The sequence below is a fragment of the Oreochromis aureus genome, linkage group 4, assembly GCF_013358895.1.
Source record: "Oreochromis aureus strain Israel breed Guangdong linkage group 4, ZZ_aureus, whole genome shotgun sequence".
Taxonomy (NCBI): domain Eukaryota; kingdom Metazoa; phylum Chordata; class Actinopteri; order Cichliformes; family Cichlidae; genus Oreochromis; species Oreochromis aureus.
In genome coordinates this window covers 11,950,948-11,971,818 of record NC_052945.1, presented here as the reverse complement: position 1 = coordinate 11,971,818, position 20,871 = coordinate 11,950,948, and the positions used below count along the sequence as shown (strand labels likewise).

Sequence of the window (20,871 nt, the reverse complement as noted above, 5' to 3'; positions counted from 1 at the left end):
CTTCTAAATGGCCACCATGGTCACCACCCATCTTGACGAGTTTGCCCCCTCACATATACTAATGTGCCACAAACAGGACTTTAATATCACCAACCATTCCCATTTTATTACGGTGTATCCATATAAATGGCCCACCCTGTATAGACTGAGCTGTTGTCAACTTAAATCAGTGACACAATGGCACAAATATTACCTTATATGACCAGATTTCATGTTTTATTTATTTATTTCTCCAACTTCAGAAATGACATAACCACTTCAAACTCTGAAATGTGCTTAACATTTATTAAATCTTGGGAAAAAAAAAGAGAAAATATTTTATATGCAAAAATGGTATATACACATTGCTTTTAACCGGAAAGGCACCAAAGACACATAAGCAGTTACTTGGATAAGTAATGCTGCTAGCTGGCTTCATGACAACATAAAAAAGATATTGTATGACAAATTAAAGTGTGAAAAAAGTAACATTATCAGCCATACAATTAACTTTCAGTTTTCTCTCTAAAAAGTAAGTTTTTTTTTTTTTATTTGAATGGTTAAACCGCTAATAAGACAATAGTGGTGTCGCAATAGCTAAAATATATATTACTTATTACATAAATACAATAGTCTTAATGAAATACATTTTATTTACTCCCTTTTGTGGCTACAAACTGTCCACTATGTGTGCAAGCAAAAAAAAAGAACATAAAAACATCCTTAATACAAAGTACAACTTCTTTCAAACATGAACATTTGCGCATCTGCAATAAATTATTTTTCTCTATAACCAGGATGTAACCATGAGAAAAGAATAGGTCCTGCATATCCTTATTACTGCTAAAGGTCTGAAATTAACTTAAGTGAGAATGATATGGCTGTGATTGTCTGAACATTAAAGTATTTGTATGGTTGTTTGAATCTGCTATGACGGGAGAGCCGTCCTCAACTTCTGGTGCTACACACTGCTAAAAACCAAAAGTAAAGTATTCTCCCCCAGATGAAATTCACCACCTGGTGACACTCAAGCACTATCAAGGGTAGAGAGTGGCATGCTTGAAGCAAATAAAAACTAGAAGTGGAGTAGACTGCCATGAGCCATAGGAGGTCAGGTTTTTAACTGAAAAGGTAAACAGGAGAAGTAACTTCCTCCTAAGTATTAATGGCGTTAACACCCAGTGTAAAGATGGCAGCAGCACTCCTCCTACTTTACTTCTTCCTCTCACTCTCAGAAACTAATGCCTCATTAGTCTGTGGAATGAGACAAGCACTTGTACCATTAATGGTGCCTGAAAATGACTTAAAAAAAAAAAACAACAACAACAAAAATGACAACTGTATATTGTGATGCAAGACTAGAAAATAGAAAATAAAATGTCTTAGTGGTTCAGGTGGCTTAGGTAACTGGGATGGGGAAAAATGTCATTGAAGCCATGATGAGCACACTGTTAGCACCATTCTTCTTCTTCTTCTTCTTCTTCTATGGTGCACCTCTTTTAATCAAATACGTCATCTGCATATTTCTGGTAGTCTTGTCCATTAGTGCTGTCTTCTTTATGATCAGTCCAATAGGAAGAATTGCATACAGTTTTTTTCTTTTGAAATGTTAATGTGTTTTTCACTTTTTTAGAGTGATGGTAACATAAGATGTAGGTATGTAGCCTTCATCTCCATTGTTCCTACGGACACGGGTCCAACCATCCCCTTTGTCCTCCTCTACCACAGCTAGCACCTCCCCTTCCTGCATAGCGATGGTCCCTTCACTGGCACCTAAAAAAGAAAGACAGGCTAGAGATGATTTTTGCCGATGTGCTGACACAAACCTTGCTCAGTCAAATCTAGAGGGGGAAAAAAATTGACTCATAATTTTATGACTGACTTCTTATTTTGTGTTTGTTGTGTCTGAAAGTTTATTTGATAATGGTATAATTATGCTACAACCTACAGGGAGAATTTCAAAAGCCAAGCCAGCACTATAATTTTAAAATCAATATGCATAGACAACTGACAAACACACTCCCTGGACTTATTACTGTCAAATAGCATTCTGTGGCCATAATGAAAACTAAGAATAAAATTGTCATTGTACATGTACAACAAAATTGTGGGTGCGCCAGACCAACTGTGTTGGAATGAAATATAAACAGCAGACAGCAGGAATAAACAGCAAACAGGAGAAATATATACAAAAAAATAAAAATAAGAAATGCACACATTGGAAAACAAAATAGTTGCAAAGTGCTTGGAAGTAGTGCAAAGAAAAGACTTTGTTTGAATAGAGTGTGAGTAGCCAGAGTGATGGGGGTTACTCCGACCATGGCTGAGATTGGCGAGGTGGGTGAGCAGGGGTGGGGGCGATATTGTTTACTGACAGTCCGAATGGCCCAGGGGAAGAAGCCGTTCGTGACTCTGCAGGTGTGGGACCTGATTGACCTGAGGCGTTGACCAGAGGGCAGCGGGTCAAACAGGTAGTGAGCAGGATGCAAAGGGTCACCTGTGATGGCCTCCAGGGTTGGCAGAGGGCAGAGGGCCAGTGTTAATTATCCTCTGTGTAGCCTTCCTGTTCTCAGTAGTGGCCCCTGCGTACCAAACACCCAGGCAGTAGGAGAGCACGCTCTCCACTGAGGACCGGTAGAAGGCCAGCACCAGCTTCTGGTCCAGGTTATTCTTTCTCAGGACATGGAGGAAGTGCAACCACTGCTGGGCCTTCTTTACCAGGCCATTGGTGTTGTGGATCCAGGTGAGATCAGTGGAGATGTGAGTGACCAGAAACCTGAAGGTGGAGACAGATTCCACCCGTTCTCTATTTATAAAGAGAGGGAAGTGGACCTGTCTGTGTCCATCTTTTGTATTGAGGACGTTCAGCTTCAGGTTATTTTCCAGTGCTGAGTGACTATGGGTGAGTGGGGGGGGGGCAGATCAGCTGACACCTCACCTGATACCCTTCTACACATGCAGTTAGATTTACCAAAGAAAAAATACACTTTGCAAACCACGTCCACCTCAGCTTCTTCTTTCATGTCGTTTCTGACTTAATCGGTGTCATGTCTGCTGTCATTAAGGTTCGCTTTCTTCTGTAAGCGAGCCCTTCTGCTGCTCTTGTTGCCTCCAATTTTCCATGTATGAACATGGAAGTCTGGAGACATCTCAGAACAGAGCACAAATATTACAACCAAATCCTAAAAAAAAAAAAAGTTAGGACGCTGTGTAAAATGTAAAAACAAACAGAATGCAAGGTTTTGAAATCTCACAGATTCATATTTTATTTACAATAACAAAGAGGGAGCAAAAAAGGGTGTAAAGTTGTATTTAAAAAGAACATTTGGTAACTGATTAGGTTATTTGACAAAAGGTCACTAAAAGACATCCTTGCAAGATGATGTAAGACAATGTTAAATATATGACATATGACATCTACTACAACGACGCAACTTTGTAGTAGAAGAGTCTGGATGTTCAACTGTGATGCCTGCAGTCAGAAAAATACGACCAAGACAACCCGGGATTATTGAGCAGCAGACAAGAACAACTAAGTAAGCAACTAGTCTCTCGAGTTCCCAGATGCTTACAGACACTGTTGTTAAAAGAAGATGGGATGCTACATGCTGCTAAACTTAGCTCTGCTCCAACTTCCTCCAAATGTGTAGGTGCCATCAAATTCAAAATAACTTTTTTTAAATGATAATTTTCTCAGTTTAAACATATTATAATGCTTCCTCTATTCTGTTGTGAATAAACTATGGGTTTATGAGATTTCCAAACCACTGCATTATGTTTTATTTGCATTTTACAAAACATCCCAACATTTATTGAAAATGGGTTGTACACCTCGCAGGAGAATAAAACTCTTAGACTGTAGTGGTTCTTACTAAACAGTGAGAAATAATATTTCCATAACTCAGCTTTTTAGGAGTGCAACTCTTGTAATCACACATCCTAGCATACAGCATAGACTCACTATGCCTCATTTTCAACAACAACAGTAAGTCAATGAGTCCATCAGTTAAAAAATTGTAAGTGTATTACATACCAGGGAAGTTGTACATGGCTGTGCATTTCCCAATAGGAGCAGCTAGGTCCTCATCCTCAAAGTCATCATCAAACTCAGCATAAATGGCTTGGGAAGGATCAGGAGTGCTTTCATCGGAGTAAGCGCCATCAGGGCTGGAAAGAAAATAGACAGGGTTCCTGTACACAGTAGGCAACAAACCTGTGTTTCAAAGCAATGTCTACAAGCAGAATGTAATCCTACCTGTGTACATCATTAGCTCCATTATTGTTAAATGAGTGGGCTTTATAGCGCAGCGTGTCTCCTCGACCTCCAGCTTCAGCGAGCCATGTCTACTCGAGAGAACGGTCCCAAAAAAAAGCAGAAATTTCCATCAATCCATTATTCTGCAATCCGCGTTTGTGTGACAACATGCTTTAAAAACTTTTAATTGGTTAGAAGAAAAGGCTGGAAACCTGTTGACCTAATAATTTATTAGAAATAACATATATGGGCCACATCATTTGACAGCAGCAGAGAGCTAGATTACCTCATATTTGCTCTGCTCTCCTCTGAGCCGCTCTATATTCTGGGATGTCTGGTTGATTTGGGATGCCAGGCTAGCGGGGTCTCCCATTTGAGGATTTTTCTCATAAACATCTTTCATCTTTCCCAGCGCTTCACTGAAAAGAGAGAAAAAGAGAGAGCGATAGACAGAGAGAGAGGGGAACAAAGGAAGAAGAGGGAAAGTGACTTTCAGTAGAAATCAGTTCCCTGCAGACCTCAGGAGTGGGTAAACACACAGAGACACGGCACAGTTGTGTACTCTGCATGAATATTATATCCACTTTCCCGGTGGAGAAGTTCTAACAGAGATGGTTATTAATACACAGAAGGATCCGCACATGTGTGTCTAATATACGCACACTTCACACACCTCTGATCAACTTCCTTTTGCAACTCTTTGCAGATTTCATCCAGTTTCTGTTGTAACCTTTTCCTGCGCTGCTCCGGAGGGAGGTGGCCAAAGTCCTCTGACACTGTAGGCTGCAAGAGGGCACAGGAAGGGGGGGGTGGGGGGTGGGGGGTGGTATTAGCACTGAACGTCTTCTTACACTTTCATAATGACAGTTACCGTGGTGTGAGAACTGGACAACTGCGGAGGAAGCCTGTGGTTTGTGTTCAGCTCAGGAGACGTCAAACTAAAAACCATTTCAGCTCTTTGAGTTTCATGTTTGGTTGGTTTTGAGTTGATATAAAGCCAATGAAGTACAGAACATCAGTGAGCTGAACACAAAACCATCACCCATGGACCAATAACCACATTCCAATAACTTTGTACAGTCCCATCTTTTATCATCTTCACAAAAAAAAAAAAAAAGTCTTGATTTACATGTGTGACACAGAAAAGTGCACGATTAAGGCCATTTGGAAAACTGGGTTACTGATTGCTCAGTGTTTCTGTGTGTCACCAAGCGTTCCTCCCTTCCTCCACCACCAGGTGGCCACCTCTTCAATACAGGCTTAATAGGACAAGTCCTAGACCGCATTAGGTTATGCAGGATGCGGCATATTGAGGCCGTTCAGGGCAAAAACCAGCAGAAACTTATGAAGTTCCTGCTGCTTTCTGCTGGAAACTTCATAACTTTCTGCTGGTTGAGAAGGGAAACTACAGAGAATTTACAATGAAATGCGAAGGGAAATTACAATGAAATGAGCCATTGTAAAGAAAAGGTGGCTACTTTTTACGAGTCAAACACCTCCACACCCCAGCTTTGTTTCCCGTATTACCATTATCCTCTCTGGAGTAAACTTCTGAGGGGGAAAAAAGAAAGAGTATGTGTATATAAAAATGGTGAAATAACCTTAAAGTGGGTTTCTTGCTTTTCACTTTTTACCTTGACATTAATTTTAATTACATTTTTATATACATAAACATTAAAAATCAGACTGTAAGTTTAATACAGCATGTTCATGTCCTAAAAATATAAATCAAATTATTCATTACAGGAATTCAGTGACTCTTGCAGAGGCATGAACACAGGATGACGTGTAAGCCCTTATGAGTGAGCGTCTCCTGGCACCCGAACCGTCTTCTGTGGTGACTCACCGATCTCCTGAGTGTCCGGAAGGAAGAGATTCTGGGTTTGACTGTCTTATTGATCTCCTTCAAACAGTACGACAGGGGGTCCCGGCCAAACTTGGGGGAAGGGGGTCCGTTAGGTGAAGGGGCAGGGGGAGTGGAGAAAGGAGCGAGCACTGGAGAGGACAGCTGGTGTGGGAAATGAGCAAAGTACCAGCACCCAAAAATAAGGTACACAGACATAGATTGGTGTATTGGGGAAGGAGAAGGGAAGAATAATTGAAAAGAAGAAGGGGAAGACAAGAACAACAAGATGACAAGGGAAAGAAAAAGACACCGTCAACACCTTAAAGCACACCACAAAGCAAGGAAGACAACACTGAAGCCAACCCAGCACATGAGCCCAATAAGCATGAAAGCACAAAACACTCTCATAAACGCATACATCAAGTAATAATTACAAATAACCCCCCAAAACACTAAGATTACACAGCAAAACAACCAACCACAGCTCCCACATTGGTGCCACAGCAACCCTGCAGCCAAGTTCAAGCCCAGCTGATGGGCAGCCTGAGCTCCAGTGAGGAACTGGCTGAAGAAGGCCTGCTAGGTTAAAATACTTTGCATTTTTTACAGCTTTAATTGTTTACTAGTAATAGCAGTAATATAGTCATTCATAATAAAAACATATTTACTACCCAGTTTCAATGCTAACAATAACAAGACCTAGGTTTGTAATTATGGACTGGATATGATATCTCTCAATACACCCAATAGGCTATGGTTACTGGCTTGCTGAGTCTCCATAGACAGTGGTCAATATGTTTTTCCAATTTGGATGTGATTCAGTTACACTGAAAAGAGTTATTTTGTGATGAGACGAAATTCTAAGAAAAATGTTTGATCCAGAACTAAATGTATATGTTTAAAGTTCAACCAGTACTCTTAGAAGTCTGACCTATATAGACAGAAAATATCAATTCACATACCAGAACAGTAGCTATAAATAGCCTGCTTAATTACCGCAGTGGGATTCTGCACATAGATTTTCTGGGGGGGTCTAATGAGTGCCTTCTGTGACCTATTAGAAAGAGGTTAAATTGCAAACATGTCTGGGTGAACTAGACGCTGAGGTGTACATAAATGTAGTAAGGTGGGTGGGGGTCTATTAGCTAAATTACACAGGAGGCTGATGGCTTCTAGTCTCCAATAATGAATGTCTAAAAGAACCACACACGGTTTCTTGTGTAAATACTGTGAGCTAGAAGTACAACATTGTTATTATGTGAACATCTACTGAGTAGGTGCTGCTTTTCTTCAGGGTTACGGGGGCCTAAATACAGGAGAGGAGTTAAGAATGGGAATGTTTAGGAGCTAGACATAAACCAAGAGCTCACTCAAGCCAATATATTCAGCCTCCTATTCACACGGCCGAGTCCTAATTGGGAGAGCATGACTGATGATACAGAGCACTGTGCCACACACATACACAGAGCGGGAAAAGTGCACAGCCAGTAAGACATGCAGAGAGTAGAGGGGTGCTGAACAAGCAAACACTGCAGGGAAGAAAGAAGGGATCATTTAGAGCTAGGACTGGAGGTGGGGGACCATTAGCTTGTTAGTGGTCAGCCACTCATATCACCGGCTTAATTTTGGACCACAGCAAAAGTGCTCCATTGAGATAAGATTTTCAATGTAGCGCAGCTCTCTTGCTCCAAACACAAAGTCATACGCAAGAACATAAATGTCAATGAAAACATTCAGGTCATAAACGTGTGACTGTAACTGGTCAGGGGTTTTTTTTACCTACAAAATGTGGTATCATTCTGAAGTTGGCACAAAGATTTTATTGTGATGCAACACATAATGGCAGGTTCTACACAGTATAATAGAAGCAGTGTGTTTGTGGATGCCTATAGAGAAAAATTCAATGTTGTTTGGGTCCCGTGCTGATGAAAGCACAAGCACAGCAGAATGCTGACTGCTAGCTGACCTATTGGAAACCAGGGATAGGGAGGGTGTGGGTGGGCAAGGTTTATACACTGACAGCCAGTCATAGAGTCATGCAAAAGACCTTTTCCAGAAGTGTTGGGGTGTGTGAGAGTGCCCGTATAACTCAATGGCAGAGGGTCATGCATTATTATTCTGAGCATTAAAGGTAAGAAGGGTGTGTATGTGTGTGTTGCAAGTGTGTGCAGCTGCAACCACAGGTCCACCACGAGTGCTCTCTGTAGGGGATTTCCTGGCTCTGCCATGCAAGGAGTCACACACTAATCTGCCTGATTGCCAACCTGAAGACTCACTGATTCATTGAAAAATTTAAAAAAAATTACAATAAAGGACATCTGTGTGAGTGTGAGTCCATGTCATTAGGCTAAATTAGCCTAATGTTGCACGCTATAGTAAAATCTCCTACCTTACTTCGCTTGCTGAAAAGCCAAAAGTTATTGGTCTTCTTCTTCCATGGCTCCATGGAGACTTTAGGTGTACCGAGGCTACTGTCCGAAGAGGCTCGATTGATCCCCTGACTGTAGTCCTCAAACTCCAAATCTCCCGGACGCTCAAAGCCCGACTTATTCTGCTCTATTACAATCATGGAGTCCTGCATTAAATGCAATTATGGATAAGAGCAATTAAGAGCTATCGTCAAGCAGATTTAAGGCTAAAACGAATTAGCTGTACAAAGCCATGCTTCACATTAATATCTGTTCTTTTTTTTTTTCTTTTCTTTTTTTGAGATCCACTCACATTCTTCTCATTAACATTAGTTCCGGCTTTAGTAATGCCTTCCAGGCACTTGCCAATGATGGGCATCACATGCTTCTCTGTGTCTGAGAACAAGATGTAGCCTTGTGCCAACTTCTGTATTCGCTTCTCATCCAAATCCTGCAATTTCTAGTGAATACAAATTAACAGTTATTTACAAACAATGCCATTATTAGAGATAAAACAAAGCACAATAGATAGCACCTAAAAATGTGTATTTTAAAAAAGAAAGATCAGGTTTATACTAAAATATTGAAATCATATTCAACTTTATCTGAAACAAAATACAAAACAATAAACAAGTTGTAGCTGTTTATGATTTTCAAAAACCTTGAAAGTGTAACTTTGACATACATATTTTTTTACATTTCTCATTGATTCATAATAACTAATACGTGTTGCCAGTTGGCTTTCTGCTAAAACCTAAAATAATGGTGGTAGGTTGTCATTTTGTAATAGATAATTGACTTACATTGAAAATGAGCGGCATGTCACTAAAATAGAATTGGTTCTGTTCTTTGTTGTATTTCTGGAGCTGAGCAGCATAGTCGTTCTTACACTCGTCTGCTACGTGTGCTCTCATGTGAGCTTGCTGTTTGGCCTAAAATCATGCACAAATAAAAACAGGTTAACAAAGCGCATCTAGTATTACTTTGGACGATGTCAAATAGGATATGGATATTCAATATGTTTCCTGTTTACTTTTTCAACATCAGCTTTTGTGGCATTGATGTCTTGATCTGTCTTTTCTGCATACTGTGCTGCACGCTCTGCTTCTCTCCACTCTCTCTCAAAGCGCTTCTTACTCTGGTGTGGATGGAGGAAAGAAATAGAGAAAGAAAAGGAAAAACATTACATTCAGTTCATTTAGTAAAGAATTAACTCTTAAGAGGTTACACAACTTTAAGCAAAGGACATGGCAGGTTTGACGGAAAACAGGTCGTGTAGTGCGAGGCGGTATCTCTGTAATACTTAAGATTCTGGCCCTCTGACCTACTTTAATACATTACTTCAATTTTATTATTATTTTGTATTACATAAGTGCGCCTTTATATTGGTTTACAGCTACAAGTAAAATGTAAATAAGGTACACACATTTAACTGCTCTTTAACACAATTATCAGTTGGTCACATGGCAGCAATTGAGTGCATTCAGGCATGTAGGCATGATCGTGATGGCCTGGTGAAGGTCAAAGCACAATGGGGAAGAGAGGTGATTTAAGGGACTTTGAACGTGGCGTGGTTGTTGGTGCCAAATAGACTGGTTTGAGTATTTCAGAAAATGCTGATCTACTGGGATTTTCCCCTCACACAAGCATCTCTGGTGTTTACAAAGAAAGATCCAAAAAAAAAAAAAAAAAAAAAAAAAAGAGAGAGAGAGAAAAATAGCCAGTGAGCAGCAGTTCCCTGGGCCAAAATGCCTTGTTGATGCCAGAGGTCAGAGAAGAATGGCCAGACTGCTTCGGGTTGATAGGCAGGCAAGTAACTGAAATTATCACCAAGCACAGAGAAAAGCTTCCTGGAATGCACAGCACGTCAAACCTTGGAGCTGATGGGGTACAGAAATAGAAAACCACGCCGGTTATCACTCTTGTCAGCTACAAACAGGAAACTGAGACTGCTATTCGGTACTCTTAGTACCAACTGAGTACAATTAGCACTATGGTACCATTCAAACACCACAGCCTACCTGAGTATTGTAACTGACCACAGTGTGCCCATGTCGAGATGGCTGCTTCAAGTAGGGTGACTCGCTATCTCACAAAGCCCCAATTATCTCAATCACAGACACCAGGATGTCAATCCAACAGAGCATTTTGGGATGTGGTGAAATGGGAGATTTGTATTATGATTGCGCAGCTGACAAATCAACTATGTGATGCTATCATGTCAATAAGGACCAAAATTTCTTAAGAATGTTTCCAGCTCCTTGTTTAATCAATTCCCAAAAGACTTCTGAGGGGAAGTCAGTTCCGAGGGGAAAAATGAATCCAAACTGGAACAAGAAAAGTGGAACTAATAAAGTGGTCAGTGAGTGTATCACGAAAAAGAAAAAACACAAAAAACAAAACAATGAATTCATCTGCAATCAAGATCTGTTTGGTACAGGAAGTCCTCAACAGGCTGCTTAGTAACCTTTTGCAATATGCCACCATTTGTTTTTTCTATTCTTTCTTAAAGTCAACAAACAGTTTATTAGGATTTAAAACTCTGTTTGCATACTGGAGTAAAAGGCAACTGGCTGGTGTCCCAACACCGGTAGTTGTAGCCACTTTGTGTGTGCTAGGCCTCACATCCATTAATTCAAGTCACTGAACTAAACCTCACTGCCATGTATGTGCTGCTGGTAGTTTTGGAGCATTCAGTGTTGGTTTACATGGGTTCCCTCTCAATGCCAGCACAGCTTGTCCATTGACCAATGTAATAATAGTAGACAGGATCTTGAAATGCCACAGTAGCGTTTTTTACTTTTCACCTTTGTAGTGGTACTTGGAAAAATATGTTTTAATTCATGATGTTAGTGCTGGCATACCAGTTTGTCCAGTATGCCGCCCAGCAGTGGAAATTCAAAGGGAGGCTTGCTTTCCACTCTGTTCATCTGATTTTACTATAGACAAATGTAGTCACCTGACTGAGCACACAGAATCTGCAACCATTCACTTTATCTTTCATTTTTTGCACTCAAATCAAACACTCTAGTTTTGGTTACAGAGAATTTTTTATTTTTTTTGATGGCCCTTTAAACGTTAACATGCATTGTAGAAATTACTTGTGTGCTGTGTTCACCAATCTTTAAATTCTAAGAGTAAACTTACACTGTCAAGCTGCTTGTAGGTGCTCTCCAGACTCTGCTGGGCCTTCTTGGCATCCATCAGATACTGCAGACATCCATAAAAATAGAGGGAGAGGAGGGTCAGATGACAAAAAGAGAGACAGCCATGTGCAGGGGCAGACAGAATAAACAATGACTGCCTAAAGCCACACAGCACAACAGACAAGAAAACAAATACCAGTGTGTCTGTTTGAGACATCACGTCTTCAGTAGAAGCCTGTACATGGCTGCTCTGTTCTAACAGGAAAAAGCCAAAGCATTCCTCACAGAGAAAAGGCACACCACCACTCAGACCATGCCTCCCTCAGGAGACTCTAAGTGAGGCTTCTTTCCTGCCACAGCAGTAAGATCTCTGCATCTCCACTCCTCCTTATCACTGTTTGTTGTATATTCTAAAGAAAAACCCCATTTGGCATGTTGTCAGAATGTTGTTGACTATGGTGTAATAGGCACATACACAGTGAGTTCTAGGTGTTTTCATTTACGTCATTCACATAACGGGGGCTTCCAGTGTCACACGGTATGACTCAACCCAAGAAGTAAACAACAAAACTGTTAAAACAGCATGGAAGTGAAACAAAAGATCAACACAGTTAACCATCTGCAGGTAAAGAGTATGAATGGGACTGTGGGAAACAAGACCAACGCACAATGAAAACATCACAGTTTATCTTTGTTGCCACAGATTAGAACTTTAAAGACTCTAACACTCATCCATTTCATATTGAGCTCACCGTCTTTCGTTCCTGCTTAAGCTCTTGCAGGTACTTGGTAAGATCGATGCAAATATTCATCATCAAGTTCTCAGCAATTAGCTCTCTCTGCCCCGCATAATCGTTCATCTCAGTCAGGATGTCCAAAAACGCCTGGTAGCTGGAGAACCTATCATTTAAAGAGGTGGAGAAAGGAAAGGGTGGAGAAAGAAGGACACTGTGATGAGGCAGCTGATAAGATGATAAACAGACAGGTTAAAAGAGAAGTTTGCAGTGGACCACGGCACGATAAGAAGTTTATGGCTTCCTTATTCCTGCTTCCTTCTAAAGGCCTTTAAATGGCAAAGAAAACAGCAATGCACTACTGCGTGGATAACAACACCAACTAACTGCTTGGATAACAGAGGGAAATGAAGGGAAAGCCTTTAGTTTCAGATAGCAAATGAACTTAGGGGCTGCACCAAAGTCCAGTATTAGACAAATAAGGATTATTTTTAACTAGAGATAATGCAATGGTATCCTAGTAGATTCCACAAATAAAAATATATAAATATAAATAAGCGAGCTCTTCTATAAGAAAAATCCTGCAACATAACCAACAACAACTCACCTGCACTCTGGCTCATCTTTGCTGCTTCGTTTTTGGTTATACTTCTTTGAAAGGTTCCTGTGAACAGTGACAGATCATTAACACAATCTGAAATGGGGAAAGGGCTGAAACGGCAGATGGCAATAGAAGACAACTCGCTGACTTAAAATGTTCTTATGCAACCATTTGATTCGTTTCCACACCATAGGATCAACAACAGCAGTCCACTATGAACATATTTAAATAGCTGTTCTTCCTCCTTTCACTCTCCTTCTGACCACTTCCTGTCTATCATGCGCCAGTCTACTCCCGCTTCCTCTCCTTTCCAGCAAAGCTCAGCACTACAACAGATGGGGGCCTGCAAACTGGGAAACAACTGGGAGAGGAAGGACTATGTAAGAAAGGCCAGAGGAGAGAGAGAGAGAGGGGAAAGATACAGGGACAACAAGCTACAGCTGGAGAATCGAGCTAGTGTTTCACAGACAAGTTAGATTCTGTCCCACAGTGGTCATAAGACCAACAAGGATTTCATAAACAGCCTTTTAACAGGCACCCATGCAAACACAAAAGCACACATACGCTGCAAGCTGCTTTGAGCAACACACTTGTACACAATTCTTTGTGGCAGTTGGGCAACAACAACATGAAAAACATAGAAGAAGAAAAAAAAAAACAAAAAAAACACAGGCCTACCTCAGTTGTTTGGCATAGTTTTGCTCAATCTCTGTCCTCTCCTTCACAAATTTCACATACTTCTCTACCAGCTCCAGGCCAGACTGTGTGTGCTTTTCGATGATGTCATATTGGTCCTGGTGGAAGGAGCACGACACAAATAAGGAAAAGACAAAACACAGCGAGGTACGGAACATGTGTTAAATTCTAGGTAATGACCGGGATGTTGCACTGGTCGACTTTGAGGTCACCAAATTGCATCTTAAGCAGGGGGGAATAAAACAAAAACACATCAAGGTTTGTTCTTGCATGCTAGGCCCCAAGAATGCTCGCCACATGTGCACAAGATATTGGCGACCGTTTCTTCACTTCCGCTAGGCTTTAAATCATGGGGGACCTGCGTTTTTCTTACGAGGGGGAGAAAACTGTCAGAAGGACACAGAGGTCATGCTTCTCAGGCATTAAAGAAGGAGGTGCTTTTCTCTTCCTTATGTGGTCAGACTGTGTGGAGTGAATAGCAACGTGACGCCTGATTCCCTAGAAAAAATTTTTTCAAGCCAGTTCCATTTACAGCCGAATTTGCTGACTTCTCCTCATCATTATGCAGTATGACTGAGGCATATATGGTTTCTGTTCCTCTTTCACTGCTCTCTTTATAACACCTTCAAGCTCTGACAAGCCTACTAAGAGTGAGAAACAATGCTGAAGACTTGAAGCACGGGCATGTTGAAAGGGGATTCCTGACGTGTTGAGCCACGTTATTCTACACCCTTCCCGCTCTTCAGGTAAAACAAAAGAGTTAAAGCCCACATAAATGAGATGGCATTTAACCTAACTACAGTACACAGTTCAAAGTTAAGAGTAAGGCCCGCAATCCAGAGCTACAATGCCTAGCCAGTAGGCAGTTTTGGGGTTTTAATTAAGGGTCAATAATTGTGTAACTGTAGTAGAGAAAAGGAGTCAAGTAAGCAGGATTAGTATATTGCCGAAAATGTTTCCCACTTAAAGGTAAGTGGTTACAATTTATGCATCATTTAAAATTAAACATTATTGATGTGGAGTAGAGTGCAGTAATAATACTAATAATAATTCTTTTACTATATGAATAAATTTGGATTTGCAGCATATTATGATTTACCACACAGTTTTTGGATAACAGTAAACTAGCCTCACAAGAATCCTGGATCACAAAGTTAGTGCATGTGACAATGAGTGATTCCTCCATCAGGCCCTGGGAATTAAGGGTTAGATTCATAACTGGAGAGGTGTCAAAGTGCAAACCAAATACCAGGAATACACCAATTACAAAATTCAACTCATGTTTAAAATAGCATTTTTTTTTAAATTTTTGCTGACATTTCCTCCCCATTTTGGGAACTGATGTAAAATAGACCTCATTACACCATCTCTGAACATTTACCTAGCACCAACGTTTTATGACACAAGACATAAAAGTCAGCCACTGCCACTTATAAATGTCACGCCCAAGACCCTTATTTGGTAAATATATTAGCGCACCTCTATCAAAATCTATTTACACATAAAGTAACCAAGAAGCTAGAGGCAACAGGAATAATAACACAACCGAAAGCCATATTATTCAGTCAGGAAATTGTAGGAATAACTACATGTGTACGAACTAAAAAGCACAGTAAGCTATGAGCTTACAATACCTGTTAGCACCCATTCAACTTAGGCCTGAGGCCTGACCTAATGCCGTTTTCAAACTCTTAAGCTTGATTTAGTCTTCTGCAGGAAGCATCCTAACTTACGATGTAACCGGAAACCCCTCTTAACCACAACATTCCACGCCAGTCAAGTTGCCGCAGGCTGCGTGTAATTACATTTCTCAAGAGGTGCAAATCAGGTTACGGCATAGGGTTAAAAGGGGTTTCCAGTTACGATGTAGACTTCCCACTGAAGTATAAATCAGGCATTAGTAGCACCCAAGACAGATAATCAGAGGCTTTAAAATAGTGTCCAAGACTGGACAACAGCTGGTTAGTCAAAATGCAGTGCCTTTGACTTGTAGGCAGATTACTTCTGACATATTACAATTACAAATTGATCACTCTGATGGGTTATTTTTTAGATTGTTAGTTGCATGACTAAGACAGATGTACTCATCATATTATGGAGACTTGGAAAGTTGTAGTCTGCCTCTGTAGTCTGGAACAGGTCATTTGAATAGATAAGCCCTTTATTTGCATATTCAGTTTGTGGACTGCCGACCAGCCTGTGGCACAGTGTGCAAAAAGCTTACTACTTACTGTGGAGATTTAAGGGGAGGTTAGAAACTACAAGCTGTGCTAGGTGTAACCTCTTTGTGTGGTTTTGTCCTTAGTCCAGTATTTAGGCTCCAATTTCAAAATACTATACTTGAAGTACTACTGCAAATACTGAGTACCATTCTAACATTGAGACACTTCAATTGAAAATGCAACTGCAGATACTTGCAGCTGGAAAATATTATCGATCCAGGAAATGTCACCATTTCTACATCAAGATAAAGCAATGCAGAGCTAAAGGTTTAAAGGTCTGACAATCCTTTAATGGTTATTTAATAGTTGAGGTATACCTGGTATATTTTAATAAGGTCAGTGGATATTTATCTGGTAAAGCTGTATGCTCTCACTTATATTGTCTGGATGTTGGATGTGAACCGCCTGTTTTATAGATCCAACAGGAAAATGACACTTTTAAACTTTTCATTGGATTAACGCTCATATCAGAAGTCTGTTTCAATTTTTTTTTTTTAAAAAGATGTTTGGCTTATTTGTTATCAATAGGAGTATACCAGTATTACAAGAAAGTCTTCACATACACACTAGCCCATCTGTCCTGCAATATCACTCCTAAAAAAGCATCTACATCAGTTTGTTAAGTAATTATGAATAAATGACATGATCGAAGAAGAGTGTGGGGGGGGGGTCCACGCTAAAAAAAAAAACTAAAAAAAAACAAACAAACAAACAAACATGTGAGAAATCTTAGTGTGAACCCCATAAGACACACTCTAAAACACAACTTTAGGAATAATTTCAAATAAATGATTAAAACCATTTCTAGGTAAATATTCAGTTTCTATAAGTTCCAAAAATTACATTCTGCTTTTTTCTTTAACATTTTAAACCACTTTTTCTAGAAATGAGGTTGGATAACAGAGCTCATAGAGCTCATCTAAAGACCGTGTTCTTCAAACTTTCCATCTGAGGAAAGTGAAGTAGAAAACATTTTTAAACTTTTTAATGGGTGTTGCTACCATAAAATTCAAGTTCATTGTTGAAAAAAACCCAAATGTTTCAATCTTTGCTCTGTGGTCTTTGGACTATTAACAAAAAAATAAAAACATTTAAATTGTGTCCTCCTTTTATTCAACATTCATTTATACAACAACCCATCTCCCCTGTGATGGACTGGTAACCTATCCAGTGTATACCCCATCTACCACCTTGGGCTCCAGCACCCCCTGCAACCTTGAACCGGCAAGTGGCTAAGAAGACGGATGGACAGAGAGTATGCCAGATTTCTTGTAAGCAGTTTTGTAAAATGCTGAATAAGTCACATTTGGTTATCTATAAACTCAAGATAACTTTAATCTGAACAAGAACGCTCCACTTAAAAAGCAAAACCATTAAAACTATCTTAAAATAAATCAAAACAACTTGAAAAGATATAATCAGTGTCTTCTCACACACCATTCAATGCCACAGTCAAAGTTATGTATACAAGTCCCCACAGAGCTTGTACTGAACTGATTTTCATAAGACTCAAACAACTTTAAAATGAGCGTGTTTTTGTTTTGAAAGCAAATGTCATGGTGGTGGCTTGCATGACTGCTTTTTATTTGCACTTTTAACTTGCCTTTACCTATAGTTCTTTTTTTTTTTTCTTTTCATGGAGTAATCGCTCCTTTCCTCAGGAATACTTTGAGCCATGACTAGCATCTTTATCCTCCTCTTATTTCATCGTTTTGAAGGATAGTCTAAATATTCTAGTTCTGCCCTGGTAATTATACAACTTCCAAATATAGAGAGCCATAACCTATTTTGTACTGCACAGATTTATGTATGTGGGGTGCGTTAAAAGTGTGACAGTTTACTTTGTGCTTCAACTCCCAGGTCTCATCTAAACCAAGAGAGAAATCCAAAATGTATTGTCTTCAAAATAATGCCAAAAGAGAACTGGCATCAAGTAAAAGCCACACAATTTCTAAAGGAGGCACCCTGAAAGTCACCAACCTACAATGCTTGGATGGATATTTCAGCCTTGAGTCACCCTGTCATCTTCAAAATGAGGGGCCAGGCCTGGCCAGACCAGCCTTACTGCAGTTCTGAGGAGTGCCCTGGTAACACTCACTATCACAGTTAATGCCCAGACAATGATCTTGTACTCTGTAAACTAGTGCCTTAAAATAGCCATTGGATTAACGACAATCAGGGGACAGATGTCACAGAGCTGATTTGGTCCGAGGGAGGGCCCTCTAGCCAAACATTAAAAGAGCCAATTATGCCTGCAGGGCTTTGTCTAACCAAGCAGGTGAATACATCAAAGTGCCTACAATGAGATTTTTTAATGAAATCTATATTGACTGAAAGCAGAAGAGTTTGCTTTCCTGTGAGGGATTTCCTCTAAAACTAGTGAAACAACTACATGTTCTAAAACAGGAAAGCCTTACAAAGAGACAAAGCCTCTGATTAATCCTGGGGTACCACATTTCTCTGAGTCAATCAAAGTAGGGCAAAACTAATTAGGCTGTGTTGCACCAGCACATAGGATGGAAAAGGGACAGGGGAAGAGGCCTAGGGGGAGATCGTAATGAGGTCACAACCTCACTATCCTCATCTTTGCAGTGCTCCATTTTACATATTCAGGTTTGTTGAAAATGTGCATGAGCAACAATAGGCTTTGTCTGGATTCTGGATAATGTCATTGCCTTTACAGCTGCATCCAGGAAGTGGCTTACAGCTGGCTACCTAGCAGTCTGTAAAACACAATTTATACAAATCCAGTATTTTACCAAATCATCGCAGCACATGGGAATAAAAATCTCTCTCAATCTGCACTCTTTGTTGAATAAAAAAAAGAATCATGGCACTGAGGTGGACACATTCAGGGATTTACTGTGAAACTTGCTCACAAGGCAAATCACAGCATCTGATTTCATCTCTATGGAAGCAAGGTGTGCCAGACTGTACACAATGAACCATCCCACGGGGCACAACCCACCTCTGCACTGTTTAAAGGCCTTTCTAGATGTGAAATAGTGTTTTTAGGCTGATATCAGACACAACTGTTAAGAGTCATCTGGGTCATAAATAGTCACTTGATCCAATTAATTAATTAATCAATACTTAGATTTGGAGGAAAGAGAGGGACGAAATGATAAAACAAAAGGTGTAAAAAAAAAGAAAAAATTATAATATCCAAAACGTGGATCCTTCATTTTCCAAAAGTGCTTGTATGGTGTTGTATGTAAACTTAATACCTTTTTTACGTACTAAAAGTTGAAGAAATGTATGGAAACATGTTAGTATAATCATGAAAGCACAGCTGTGCACACAGGCGGGTTACACCGCTTCTGGATACATGTATGCTTCCTCGCCGGAGGTCGTGTAGCGTTTTTCACTTTCTCATCCCGCAATGCTTTAAAAAAAACTGCACTGCAACCCTGACACCCAGACAACCTTTTAAAATATCAAAGGAGACAGAAGCGAGACAGATGATAGACTCACCCAAAGCTCTGTGCCCCAATCCATGTTCAGCTTGTTGGCCAAGCTGTCTGACTACCCCGAATACAAAGAACTTCTCCAAAAGTTATCCCAACAGCTCGGAGGACGGCCCTGGCAAGTATAATCCCAACGTGATAGATCGGTCGTAAACACTGCCTTCTCCGGCTTTTTCTCTCTTCAGCACACACAATACATCAACATCATGATCCTGCAATTAATTAGGTGTGCCAGTCGTTAGTCTGATTCTTCTAAATATTTTACATAGCGAGGGAAACAGGGACAAACTAGCTTTCGTATCCGCGTCACTCCCAAATCCTAAGCCTTAAAGGGGCAGTACCCCGAACCACACACGCCACCAGCCAGGAGACTGTGCTGCATCCTGACAGCATGCACTGGTTAAAGTTACTTCTATTCAAGACGTGTTCTTGTCTAAGCTGGTTATTTAAAAAAAAAAAAAAAAAAAAAAGTCCCCTGTAGGCTATACGCTTTGGGAATTCTGTGCTTCCCTGATAGAGAGCGTCCCCTGGACTTTCCCACATGAATCATATCATTATGTTCATCATCGATCAACAAGTAACACGCTGACTGATTCTGGCAGTGCCTCACCGTCTGATTCAAATCATTAATGACTCACAATTAAGTTCTCATGCAAGAAAATAGGCTACTCTGTTTAATTTGCTTATATGCAATGACGCCGAATGAGGTCTACAATGAACACATCCAATACTTCCAGACTAAAAAACAGCCAGACTGTGATGGGGGAACGAAAGACGGAAACTATAAATGTAAGAAGATTTAAATTCAAACACAACACAAAATAAATATTTCTTAATGTTAACAGTTGTTTTTTTTAAACCCTGATTTATAGCACTGCTCAGCAATGCATTATTAGTATTATTACCTTTAAAACATGAGCATTTTTTTTAATATTACTACAATTTCTTTTGAAGCTACGAATACTTCATACAAAGGGAAAGTGAAAACAGTTTTTTTTTTCACAGGAAAGAACAGACAATTAGGTTACCCGTGCAGTTAAGTTTTCACTTCAGTTTTCAGAATCCTGTAAAAACCCTTAGCCTTATCACTGGTTGATGATAAAAGGACATCTATGTCATTTGGAATTTTGTCTCTCTATATTTTTTTTTCTTCTGTCATTTGAGAAAAAGAACTAGGAGGATGAGAACGATGATGGCCAATGGCAAAACCCAACAGACTGGAAAGTGTGTGTGTATGTGTGTGTGTGGTGGGGGGGTACTTTTACCTGTGAGATAAGCAAAATAAAACATATTTCTTCTCACCTCTTGACATTGTTCAGTTACCTTTTCTCTTTATTTATTTCCCATATCTGTTCTGCACAGTCAGCAATCATATCTTTTATCACCAGTGTGACAAATCTTGTCTTTCTTCCAACTTTATTCTCTCCAACACAAATGTAAACACCAGCATTGGTAGACGTGGCTCTAGTGATAGTGATAGACGTCTGGCGCCTCTTAGTGGTCTCATTTCACAGCAG

At 40.0% G+C, this 20,871-nt stretch overlaps 1 protein-coding gene across 4 annotated transcripts; it reads right to left on the bottom strand.

Annotated features, from left to right (window-relative positions):
- Positions 1–207: 207 nt before the first annotated feature.
- On the bottom strand, positions 208–19,721 carry trip10a (thyroid hormone receptor interactor 10a). 4 transcript variants are annotated; one of them, XM_031743495.2, is made up of 16 exons: positions 19,362–19,721; positions 13,648–13,763; positions 12,976–13,032; positions 12,387–12,534; positions 11,636–11,698; positions 9,522–9,626; positions 9,292–9,420; positions 8,802–8,948; positions 8,470–8,655; positions 6,081–6,242; positions 5,762–5,785; positions 4,908–5,017; positions 4,521–4,653; positions 4,235–4,323; positions 4,013–4,146; positions 208–1,752 (listed from the first exon to the last, which is right to left on the bottom strand). In XM_031743495.2, exons 1-16 carry the CDS (start codon positions 19,383–19,385, stop codon positions 1,601–1,603), a joined length of 1,779 nt encoding a protein of 592 aa, XP_031599355.1. In that variant the 5' UTR covers positions 19,386–19,721; the 3' UTR covers positions 208–1,600. The 4 variants fall into 4 exon arrangements, with proteins under 4 accessions (XP_031599355.1, XP_031599356.1, XP_031599357.1 ...); XM_031743496.2 differs by lacking the exon at positions 5,762–5,785; XM_031743497.2 differs by lacking the exon at positions 6,081–6,242.
- Between the last annotated feature and the right edge of the window lie 1,150 nt (positions 19,722–20,871).

Excerpts from the sequence above, each read along its gene's own strand:
- trip10a (XM_031743495.2), bottom strand. The coding sequence starts at position 19,385 with ATGGATTGGGGCACAGAGCTTTGG. Across the intron at positions 11,699-12,386 it reads TTAAGCAGGAACGAAAGACG|TATCTGATGGATGCCAAGAA; the intron begins GTGAGCTCAATA and ends GGATGTCTGCAG. Across the intron at positions 8,949-9,291 it reads ACATGCCGCTCATTTTCAAT|AAATTGCAGGATTTGGATGA; the intron begins GTAAGTCAATTA and ends TGTATTCACTAG.